General features: G+C 38.8%; 1 protein-coding gene across 1 annotated transcript; it reads right to left on the bottom strand.

Moving 5' to 3' along the window:
• Positions 1-3,679: 3,679 nt before the first annotated feature.
• Positions 3,680-11,591, bottom strand: LOC126387186 (G2/M phase-specific E3 ubiquitin-protein ligase). Its single transcript, XM_050039736.1, has 9 exons — positions 11,573-11,591; positions 9,295-9,451; positions 8,045-8,354; positions 7,017-7,100; positions 6,618-6,928; positions 6,198-6,382; positions 4,978-5,150; positions 3,976-4,190; positions 3,680-3,867 (listed from the first exon to the last, which is right to left on the bottom strand). Exons 4-9 carry the CDS (start codon positions 7,037-7,039, stop codon positions 3,734-3,736), a joined length of 1,041 nt encoding a protein of 346 aa, XP_049895693.1. The 5' UTR covers positions 7,040-7,100; positions 8,045-8,354; positions 9,295-9,451; positions 11,573-11,591; the 3' UTR covers positions 3,680-3,733.
• Between the last annotated feature and the right edge of the window lie 944 nt (positions 11,592-12,535).

Here is a 12,535-nt window from a genome sequence, read left to right as displayed (position 1 = left end):
TTTCTTTCTTTCTTTCTTTCTTGTTTTTCACATGTGGCCCTCATCTTTTACTGTATCATGAAAGTGAAGCTGATTTACACAGCTGACGTTAGCGTGCTAGAGACTTTGAGCTCTACACGAGTAGTATGTCCGTAGTAGTAACGTTAGCTAACGTTACTTTCCGGGACACCCCAGGGATTTAATTGCACTTAACGTTAGTTTATTTTCGGCCTCATCTCCACATATGATTGGATACTTTATTGATCAGTGACGGGCCTTTGAATAAGAGGAAGGTGGAGAGAGGTGAAAGGGAGAGCAGAGAACAGAGTAAAAAAAGACAGGGTAAATATCTATATACCTAAGAGTAGCATAAATTAAACACACACACACACACACACACACACACACACACAAATGTCATATTCCTCTAATGTGACCCTTCTCTTTATTTAGTGATGATCGCTATTTATGTGATTTTTGATTGAGTTTACTTTATGGATTCACCATAGCCTGTCAATGTCTCTCTTTCCAGGCTGCCATGTTTTGCCCTTTCTGTGGCCAACATCTAGGCACTGTTCGAGTGTTCTGTGGCTCATGTGGCAAAAATGTACAGTTTTTGGCAGAAGCGGAAGACAACAGTAAGTAGAACTAATTGTATGTGTTTGTAGATTGTAGAATAAAGGGTTCAACACACCACAGTATGGAATACTTATTACTGGCTAGATACAATAATTTTCAGTTCGGAGGCCTACTTTTCTGAACATTTTTTAATGTATAATACAGAGGTCATGATTATATTGTAGAATTATTCATTATAGACTTTTAACAGCTCATATCATAAATAATGTGATATTAGTTTTTGGTTTATAGAATTAAATATTATCTATTAGTATTTAGAGCTGAACCGCTGTGAAACAATCATGAAATAATGTTTTCTCTGATTTGCCTGCTGTCTATCAGAGCTGAGCGCCGCCTCCTCCCATTCAGTCTGTACTGCGGACACAACGCTGCACTGACCGAGTGCGAGGAGGAGGACAGAAAAGACACTTTTGCTACTCATAAAAAAAACTCCATGGGCTGCAATAATCCAAGATCAGAGGCTCACCACAATTATAGGAAATATGCACGAGTGGGATAAAAAAATGAAGGTGAAAGTGATTACATCCAGCAAGGACTTTCACCCAACGAAGATTATGATAATAATAAATAATAACAATGATAATGATAAATAATCTAACACAATACATTCATAAAAATGAAACAAAAGAGCCTAACATAGGAAACAGATTATCATGGCATTTATATTAAAAAGCCTAACATAGGAAACAGATTATCATGGCATTTATATTAAAATCCTAAAAACAAGGAAAATCAAAACAAATAAATCCACCATAAAAACACTTCCAAGACTTCTATTAAAGTTTTTTTAATGAATGTGGTTTTGATATGCTTTACATTTAGTTAAAAGGCAAGTTTCAATATTTTGTAAGACAGCCAGCCTGTCATAATTTGTGCATACGCATGGTCTGATAAGTTTTAAATTTGTTTGCAGAATGAGGCCCAATGTGTACAGGTCCACAAGAGACGGCAGATTGCAGCTGAAGGTCTTCTCTGCAGACTGGATAATGTGCTGCAGCCTGTTCTTGCTGAAAAATGTTGTCTCTTTATCTTTTTCTCCCTTTGTTTGTCAGGGTCAGCATCGGACAGCCCCACAGAAGAGGATCTGATCTGAAAGTATTTCCATGATGGCTACAGCTACGATGAAATTTTGGATTTCCTGGCAACAAATCATAATGTTAAAATGAGCCTTGGCTCACTAAAGAGTAAACTGAAAAATTTCTCATTGTCCAGGCAAAAAAACTACTCTCGTCTTGCTACTGTACGTGCTGCCATACAAGAGGAACTGAAGGGACCAGGCGCGCATTATGGCTACCGTTTGATGTGGCAGACATTGCGGCAGAAGTATTATCTGACAGTGAGAAGGGATGATGTCATGGCTCTGATGAGAGAGCTTGATTCCTCAGGAGTTCAACTTCGTGCAGGACGGAGATTTGTAAGAAGAGTTTACAGCTCCCGTGGACCAAACCATGCCTGGCATGTTGACGGTTACGACAAATTAAAACCATTCGGTTTGGCCATTAGTGGCTGTATAGATGGCTACTCCCGCAAAGTACTGTGATTATTGTGTGGACCGAGCAACAATGACCCTGTGGTCATTGCTCAGAACTCTCTGCATTGTGTGTCAGAATGTGGAATCATACCAATGCAGCTCCGCACGGACTGTGGCACTGAAAACGGCACAATGGTGGCAATCCATTGTGCCTTAAGATCATCACACACTGATGATTTTGCTGGGGCCGCCAGTCATATGTATGGCTCCTCTACAGCAAACCAGCGAATCAAAAGCTGGTGGTCATACTTCCGAAAGCACAGGTGTGGTCTTCAGCATTTTTAATAATTTTAAACGTGTTGGAACCCTGCTTTTCCTCCACTAAAATGTAAATTTCCGGTGGTACATCTAGTGTGGTTGCCAATGCTGGAGCATTTATTTCCTCTCCACTGATTTGATCTGAATAAGCAGTTAAAGCACAGATGGACCCCGTTTATTTATACTTTTTGTGGCACTGCAGGTTTACAGCTGTTTAATGATGATCACTGAAATGTTAATTTTGAATGCTATTACATGGAAATGCATCACCTAAAACAATCTACAGCTCTAACTCGAGTGTGTGTACAGGTCTCAATTCTGGATGGACCTGATGAATGACCTGAGGGAGAGAAATCTCTTCAGTGGCAGTCATAAGCACACATGCCTAGTGCGGTTTATGTTCATGGGCGTGCTGCAGGGGGACCTTGATGAATGCAGGGAAAAATGGAACACACATACCATCAGACCTGTTAAACAGTCTCGTTGTCCATCTGGCAAACCAAATGTCATGTACAACCTGCCTCACAGGTTTGTTTCTATCTTCTTCTTTTTTTTAAAACATTTTTATAAGATTTACTTTTAAAAATGCAATTAAATTCTTGCCTGTGGAGTAGCTTTTAAAGATTCTGTCATAATCTATTCACCCAATGTCAGCCATGACTGTAATAATCTCTACTAATCTTAAGTGTGACAAAAAATTATTTATTTACACAATATTACAAAAAATTGCAAAATGAATTTTCAAGTACAACCACAATATACCTTTGCTGCCCATATGCCTAGAATTACAGCATGCCAGTTGGCTGAAAACAAATGCAAATGTAAATTAGAACTGCTGTGCATATTTTACTCCCAGGTTTGGTGGAACAAACTGTGGGTTCCCAGTCTCACAGGAGGAATTGGGCCAGTTTATGGTTGTGTCATCCTACAGTCCATGTGGAGATGACCATCTCCAGGCACACTTTGAGGACCTACAGAGACGGAGCGGTCTGGTGCAGCCATTAACCTGGGAGTCCTGTGTGGAAAACTACATCAGACTGAAGAACATGGCTGATATGTAATGAAATGTGAGTCAAACTTTCACATAACAATTTTGAAAATGGAGGTAGTAACTGCCTTAAAAGGTCAACATCACAATTTATGCTTTCTGATACTATCTTTAAACTTAGTAGAGTCCAAAACCGGGTGAGTTTTGCATTCCAAAGTCCATGTCATTTTGAAACTGTTCATAAGTCTTGGACATCGGTATTTTGATTGTGTTTGCACAGGTGCAGCACCTGTGCAAACACAATCAAAATACCGATCAGAAGACGTCTCGCTTCCCAGTCAGCAGCTGACTGGGAAGCGAGACGTCTTCTGAAAAATCAGTTTGGGTCGTGGCTGAATTCCTGCAGGAGGCAGTGTGTTTAATCCTGTGGCAAACATCAGGATGTCCTGGAGGGAGAGTCCGGTTTGTTTTTCTGGAAAAAAAAAAGTAGAAGCATTGAGTTATTAAATGTACTTCAATACAACTGCCATCAATAGAAGATGCTATCAAGATGAGAACATTTGTTCTAATAAAAATAAACCTTGTGTTTCAAGAAGATAGTCTCTCCAGAATCCCAGTGCTCTGGTTTCTTCCTGTCGTCTTGTGCTGCCTTTTTCACTGAGCTGGACCTCAAAGTGTTGTTCCAGTGTTGCAGATGACAGCTGTTCCTCACTTGAGCACATAAAGGCCCTGAATATGGATGCATGCTGCTCCAAAGCATGAATGACATCCAGTGTTGAAAGCCCATCCTTGAATCTAGAATACATTTAGAGCAATCATTGCATCTAAGAGAATCTAGAATACATTTAGAGCAATCATTGCATCTAAGATGCTAACAACAATGGCAGCATCTTAAAGGAGCAGGCCAACCAATCATACATTACCCTAATTTGTTTATCCACCCAACGTAAAGTCATTCAGCATTAACATGCAGTTAAATGAAAATCCAACAATTTCCATATTTGTATTATTATTATTACCAATCTGTAATGTCAAGTAATCTTGCATGTTTACCCCTTTGACAAAGACAAAGATGATATATTAAATGATGTCAATAACTTGAGTGAAGCAAACTCAACTGAAAATGAAATTATTTTAAAAAAAAAATACAGGATTGTCATGTGACAAATCCACCTCTCAGATACAACTGCACTCCTGTGAACCCTCAAGCACCTTGGTATTACAACTGGTCACAGCATGCTTGCTTTTTTCAATATAAATTCACATACATACTGCAGGTGTCGGAGTTAGCTACCTGCAGGCTTTAAGTTGTAAGCATCTAGGTTTAGTGAGATATAGGAAAGCTTCAATACATGTGTCAAATTGCTTTAAAGGAATACTTTACCCAAAAATTAAAATTCAGATCATCACTTCCTTTATTAACCTTTTTTAGACCTGCCAACTATGCATTCTATGAGCTTATCCTTATTTTCTGAACCCTTAGAGAAACATCCGCTCTTCATTCATCCTAACATCGCTTTAGCATTTTAATTATGTTTGACTTATCAAGAACGAATTAGGTCAAATTAGGCAGACACGTCACCTTTGTATTGAGAAGTGGTTGCGGTAAAAGAAGTACCACTGCATGAAGTCCTTTATGATGTTCTTTTTGTCATCCACTCTGTCAGGGTACTGAAAGCAACCTGCAGTCTGCAACAAGCTGGAATGTCTGTTAATTGACGCATGTAGTTCATCCAGTGTAGCTGTGTTGGATATCTAGGGAAGACAATAATCACCATAAACATAAAACAATATGATGGCAAACTCCCATATGAAGAAGTAAGAAAATAATTTATCTAAAAAAACAACAATACACTTAATGCTTGGTTATCAGATTTTTTTAACACTTAAAAATAGAATTGTCGTTCATAAATACACTATAAATTTAAAAATAGCTGATAAGAAAATAAAAAAATTCAGCTCTTTATTTCATGGTAGAATTGAGCCGACCTCAAGTTGCGATCAAATATCAAATGAGCAACAAAATTATCAAAAACAAATATGAACATAGCACAGGGACTAAAACCAGATTGGGAAATGGCATGGATGTTATGGTTCAAATGGGAGAGCAGTTGACAGAGAACAACCTTTTCAAGGACTATGGATATAAATGAGAGTTTAAAAATAGGCTTAAAATTGTTTGGAACTGTGGGGTCATGGTTGGTTTTTTGTTTTTAAGGAGAGGACTGACTACTGTATGTTTGAAACAGGATGGAACAGTGCCCGAGGTGAGAGAGTTACTAATAAGGAGATTACAGGGGCCGAGAGTCCAGAACTTGTTTCAGGAGTCAAGAGGACATGATATTAAGGGAGCAGTTTGTTTTTTTTCATAGGAGAAAAACTGTCTATAAGGTGGGAGAGAGAAATAGGTTTGACATGATTAGCACAGTGGAGTTAACTTGTGTCTAATGCAGGCAGGATGAGATGAGTGATGTCATAGTAAGAATTTTACTGACAAAAAAAACAAATTCTTCACAGGTTATAGAGGAGAGACATCTGACAAGGTACTGTGTGAAGGGCAGAGGATAATGTTAAGAATAATGTTAATGGTATGAAATAAGACCCTGGAATTATGGCAGTGTTTAGTAATAATAGAGTTAAGGAATAGTTAACCAAAAATGTTGTTATGATCTACTTACCTTCCTATCCCTCAAAACACAGGTTAACATTGTATATCAATCTAATATGTGACAAGCTGATTTGATTTGAACTTAGCTGATACTGTGATGAAACTAAATGAGCTTTGTTAATATGCCAACTTACTTCAAGCAGGGAAGCTCTCATGGTGTCATCATTTATATCTTCGATCTTGGCCTCAATGTCAGTGTTTGTTCTTCCTGTGAGGTGCTGGTAGAGCATCTCTGACAAGAACCGAGGACCTGGACCACCATGAACTATAGAAGTTGCAATCATCCTCCCAGCATGAAAGTATTCGTCATCTCTTGCAGCTGTTGATATTTTTTGTCCAATTAGTACCACATAAACCAACAGTTGCCACATTATCATTAAGAAGCAAGAAGTGTAAGAGGATTATTTCATTTTCGCTTGAATTAAGCTGCTCCTGCATTTCCAGTGTGAAGCATAAGATGTACTTTTTGAAATGTAATGTTCTTATTAATTTTTGAGCAGAAACAAGAATAGGAGTTAAAAATTTGGAAACATCCCTCCTAATAACATCATTACCTGCACTGTCAAACGTGAGAAATTTCCTGTCCTCTGGGCCATCAAAGATTCTTCGCGTTCTCAGGTAGTACATTAGGAGGGTCAGGAACTCACGCTTGGGACCACCAGTGTCCAGTCCATCCTCAGCTTGCCCCTCATCATCTGTGAATTTCACTAATATCTCATGAGACGGGTCAAATGAAGAACGCTTGAAGCCACGGATAGCTCCATCCCACACATTGGCTCTATTAATATTGAACCTGCTGTAAGATGTTTTTGTGATCTTTGTTGAGAGTTCTGAAACAATGTCTGCAGCGGCCAAGTCCTCTTTGCTGTAAAAGAAGATGACGTGCACTGTCACTTCAAATAATAAAAGCACAAATATTATTAGGATAAATACTAATTAGTAGTAATTCATACCTTTCCTCTGCAGTGTGTTCCATGTGTTCTTCTGGCTCAGACTCGCTGTCAATAACGATTGGTGCATATACATTTGTGTAGTTGCTGCAATGAGAGGACAATTGAGTAAATACTTTCAAATGCATAATATATGGTTCAAATTCATATCTATAAAAATATGTCGGGGCGTCGGTGGCTTAGGGGATAGAGCAGGTGCCCCATGTACAAGGCTGTTGCCGCAGCGGCCCGGGTTCCAATCCAGCCTGTGGCCCTTTGCTGCATGTCATCCCCTCTCTCTCTCCCCCTTTCACACTTAACTGTCCTGTCCATTAAAGGCAAAAAATGCCCAAAACAATATCTTTAAAAAAAAAAAAAAGAAAAGAAAAGAAAAAAAATATATCAATCTTCTTCCTGTTTCTTTGAGGGAAAAAAAGTTTAAAACAGACAATACTAGCAGGTTTGGCATATTACTGCACACTGCTCATAAACAACAGCGTTGGTCTGTTTGTTTGTTTGTCTGCAAAATAACTCAAAAAGTTATGAACGGATTTTGATGAAATTTTCAGAAAAGGTGGATAATGGGACAAGGAACAGTTGATAAAATTTTGGTGGTGATCGGTTGAAGCAAAGTGGATAAAATAATAAATAAAGTCTATGGTCTGACAGCCTCAGCAGCAATTAAGACGGTGACAATACCGCCATCTGGTGGCCGGAAAGCACGTCTTGTTCTACTTGCTAAATATTGTTGTAATTGTAAAGTTGAAATTAATGTTCTGTGTTGGAAAAAAAGAAAGTGAATAATACAAAAAAACATATTATATTCTGTGTTGGTACAAAATAAAAACGAAATAAATACACCACAGTGTCTCCATGGTGAAGGCATAACCTAATAATGATAGTGATGCAAATAACCTAATTGTGACGCAGGCTGCAAAATCTGATGCAGAACAGAACATCAGATGTAGATGAAAAAACTGTGATATTTAAATATATAATATAATACAGAGTGGAGCTTATAACAAAGTAGAAAATATGTGAAACACACTTACAACTGTTTGCAAAGTCTTCAGCAGTGCAAATGTACAATGTAATTCTCTGGTAGGCCTTTCCAATTGCCTCCTTGTATTTCTCCACTGTAAAAGGGGTGTCTGTTCCTGGGATGTTTGTCACCTCCTTAGCATCGGGGTACAGCAAAACATGGGGAACATCTTCAATGTCCTGGTTAAAATCTTTCAGCTTCTTTATAGCAACAGCCAACAGTTGTTCAGATGACCACAGAGGTTGAATTTCAAGGGGAAGTGACTTCCCTCTCCCAGGTTTCAGGGAGTCGCCTTTCATTTTCATTACTCCAACAAAAATCTAAAGAAAGAGAAGAAAATGGAAATAACAAATCTACATAATCTGTCATTTGACTTTATATGAGTCTACATGGTCACTGGTGTGTGAGCATACCTTCAATGTTTTCTGTTCCTTCTTAGACTTTACACGCGTCTTTGAAAAGAATGACTTTATCTCCCTCTCTTTCATTTCCCTAAATTTGAGAAAGCACTCTACACCTGACCTTGCTGCTACAATGAAAATAAGAAAAGACAGGAATGAGACATTAATTACTTTTATTTATTCATTACTCTTTTATTTACTCTTTTTAAAGGGGACTTGTCATGCATTGCATTGCATGCATGCATTTTTCCTCATCACTTATATATAATATACATGTATGTATATAATGTTAAAATATTGGCTGCTCATATTATACATGGCCAAAGTTTCAAATAATGGGGTAAAATACGTAGAAGTAATCCCTGTGAGTAGACTGCTCTGAATGCCAGCCGATGTCATCTGGCGAGTCGACATATTCCATATTTCATATGCTCACAAGCACGTGGTTTCTATAGTTTGTTTTCGTTGCTCCAGAAGCAAAGGAGCAGGACAGAGTGGGCTCATCGGGATCTAAATAGCTTTTGTGGCTTAAACAGTTTTAGAAAAAGGCTGAACTGAGGGGCTGCATAAAGGTACAGTACAAGACAAAAAAAGTTTTTTCTAAAGACTAAGATTCATGCAAAGCTCTCGTGGAGTCTGAGGATAAAACTAGAAAATGAGCAGATCCCCTTTAAGCTCACTAAAGGTCTCATCATTGATCTTTGCAAGTCATTTTGAAACACATTTAACATGCTTGTAACTGAATTTGGCAAGCAAGATAGTACCGAGATACATTTGAGTACAAGAACACAATTTGAACTCTTAAACCAAGTCTTCTAACTGCTTATTTTTTCTGCACTACAACTACAGATCTATGTACCTGCAGAAGTGCTTGGTTGTGCACCAGGATGTGCACTGGTGGTGGGCATGTCCTCATGTTGTTTGTTTGCCACATCTTTCAGAAATGTTATGTTTTTCCCACACACAGAACAAAAGCCCGGGGAGGCTGTCAAAGTTGATCCACAGAACGGACAGTTCTGAGGGGGAAAAAGATGAGAGTTTGCAAGGTCGGCGAGGTTATGTCAGAGACAGTAGTTAGTTTTCATGAATATTTAAACAATATTATTATCTGATTACCGTCATCTCCCTGTGCTCTCACCGTTATTTACCTGCAATCGAGTTGTCATCTCCTCAGGGCTTAACTTCTTTTTGCCCTCTGCACCTCTGCCCGTTAACTTAACGTTACATTTCTTTTTACACACCTTCTCTGCTCTCCCTTTCACCTCTCTCCACCTTCCTCTTATTCAAAGACAAGTCACTGATCAATAAAGTATCCAATCATATGTGGAGACGAGGCCGAAAATAAACTAACGTTAAATGCAATTAAATCCCTACTGGTTTCCAATTTAACTGGTTTCCTTACCGAACAGCTGCAGATGTGCTGCGCCTCCGTCAGCAGATTTGTCACAAATTCACAAACATACACAACATATTACTGGCGATCTTAAAGTCGCAGCCCACATCTACCACAGCGAATATGCTTCTGTAAGTGAGCACTACATACCAGCGACATTAAAAAAAGAAAGTAAAGAAAATATGATATACACAAATTTGCGTCAAGCTGGACTCGATTTCACGTCAACAAAAAGACAATATAACACAAACCGCACGTCTACCTGTGTGAGCCACTGAGACTCACAGAGCGCATAGCTTTCCTCAGGTATTAGTAAGTTACGTCAGCATCCAGGTAACATTTTGATTTGGGCTGACCTGAGACAACTGGTTACCCTCAGCTTGCCTTGAAAATACACAAACATATTTATCAATGTTTCTTGTTCTTTTTCCACGAGTCTACAAACATATTCAGTGCCACATTACAGTCTTCACAACACTGCACACTATGACAAAGTCTGTCATGTTTAAAAAGTGACGATCTAACTCCCTCACTGCGTACCTGTAGAGACAGAGATAACAGCATGACGTCACCTCTCTCGGACCATGGCGACATTTCTTTTAGTGTGCGTCCCATAAATGTGAGTTTGTTCTCAGAGCTCATATGTCTCCATCAGAGCTAGCTGCCAGGTTGTCATAGAGTGTAATACTATTATTATTGTGTCATGTCACGCTTATACAGTTCCGTTTGCTTTTTTAAAATTTCGGCCGACTTTTTTTTTTTTTAACTCGGTCACGGAAGTCATTTAAAATGCATCGAAGCATAATACTTAAATTAAAACATAGGCTACTGATGTAGCCTAACACTCAAATTAGATTTTAAAAAGTGCAAGTAGCCTACACAAAAAACTACTCAGTTACAGTGACGTGAGTAAATGTAAGTCCTTGCTTCACCTCTGTAATTATCCAGTGGCTATAAGTGCTTGGTTTTTATTTACATATTATTTAGCGTATTTTTAGAGCATTTTCCGAGTTAGATCGTCACTTTTTAAACATGACAGACTTTGTCATAGTGTGCAGTGTTGTGCAGACTGTAATGTGGCACTGAATATGTTTGTAGACTCGTGGAAAAAGAACAAGAAACATTGATAAATATGTTTGTGTATTTTCAAGGCAAGCCGAGGGTAACCAGTTGTCTCAGGTCAGCCCAAATCAAAATGTTACCTGGATGCTGACGTAATTTACTAATACCTGAGGAAAGCTATGCGCTCTGTGAGTCTCAGTGGCTCACACAGGTAGACGTGCAGTTTGTGTTATATTGTCTTTTGTTGACGTGAAATCGAGTCCAGCTTGACGCAAATTTGTGTATATCATATTTTCTTTACTTTCTTTTTTTAATGTCGCTGGTATGTAGTGCTCACTTACAGAAGCATATTCGCTGTGGTAGATGTGGGCTGCGACTTTAAAATCGCCAGTAATATGTTGTGTATGTTTGTGAATTTGTGACAAATCTGCTGACGGAGGCGAAGCACATCTGCAGCTGTTCGGTAAGGAAACCAGTTAAATTGGAAACCAGTAGGGACATGACACCGGAAAGTAACGTTAGCTAACGTTACTACTACGGACACACTACTCGTGTAGAGCTCAAAGTCTCTAGCACGCTAACGTCAGCTGTGTAAATCAGCTTCACTTTTATGATACAGTAAAAGATGAGGGCCACATGTGAAAAACAAGAAAGAAAGAAAGAAAGAAAAAAGAATGCGTACCTTCTGTGTTGCTCTCCCGGCTCCAACTTTCCTCCAAATATAACTCTTCTGTCTCTCTCGGCTGGCTGGAAGCTCAGCACTGCCCTAAAGGCCTGGAGCACTTCCGTTGTGTGAGTGGATATGCAGCGTTTTCTTTTTGAATTTGTTTTCTCTATTTGCAGCGCGTTTCAGTATATGCAGCACGTTTCTGTATATGCAGCGCGTTTCTGTATATGCAGCGCGTTTCAGTATATGCAGCGCGTTTCTGTATATGCAGCACGTTTCAGTATATGCAGCGCGTTTCACTATATGCAGCGCGTTTCAGTATATGCAGCGCGTTTCAGTATATGCAGCACGTTTCTGTATATGCAGCGTTTTCCTGTTGCATTTGTTTTCTCATATGCAGCGCGTTTCTGTATTTGCAGTGCGTTTCTGTATTTGCAGCATTTCCCTTTGCATTTGTTTTCTTATTTGCAGTGCGTTTCTCTATTTGCATTGCGTTTATCCCTGTCGGCCACCGTAATTGGCCCTCGTTGTGTCATTTTGTTCTCAACAAATTATACAATGTACATCAGTAAAGACTTTCAACTTGAATAATTTGTTCAACAAGATCTGATGTGTGATTTAAGTGTTTAATTATTGTTTTTGAACACTGTATATTACCTGAATACCACTGTCATACTGAGCATCCTGCTGAGCCCATTCAATCATTAACACTTTGTATGGAAAAAAAACCCCTTGAATTGTCGAATGTTCGTCTTAAACAGCCGAATCTGATTTGACTGACACAATTCCAAGTCGGGTACAACCCTATAATTTACACAAAATCAGTTAGACGAGTCTTGCTCAGTTTGTTATATAATGTCCTCTGTGGCTCTGGAGGTAACCTTCTAAAGGCTGAGAAACTACATCAGGGTTATTTTGGATTGGTCTTGAGATTTCAATTTTTCGGTTTTAGGAGATTGAGCTATACAAGGGTTAAAA

The sequence above is a fragment of the Epinephelus moara genome, unplaced genomic scaffold (assembly GCF_006386435.1).
Source record: "Epinephelus moara isolate mb unplaced genomic scaffold, YSFRI_EMoa_1.0 scaffold2659, whole genome shotgun sequence".
In the NCBI taxonomy this organism is placed as follows: Eukaryota; Metazoa; Chordata; class Actinopteri; order Perciformes; family Serranidae; genus Epinephelus; species Epinephelus moara.
This window is presented reverse-complemented; position numbering and strand designations above follow the sequence as displayed.

What these genes read in the sequence shown, in the direction of transcription:
- LOC126387186 (XM_050039736.1), bottom strand. Translation starts at nt 7,039, where the DNA reads ATGGAACACACTGCAGAGGAAAG. An exon ending in GAACACACTGCAGAGGAAAG is followed by an intron (nt 6,929 to 7,016) that starts GTATGAATTACT and finishes CTTCTTTTACAG; the next exon opens with CAAAGAGGACTTGGCCGCTG. An exon ending in AACCACTTCTCAATACAAAG is followed by an intron (nt 4,191 to 4,977) that starts GTGACGTGTCTG and finishes AATGTATTCTAG; the next exon opens with ATTCAAGGATGGGCTTTCAA.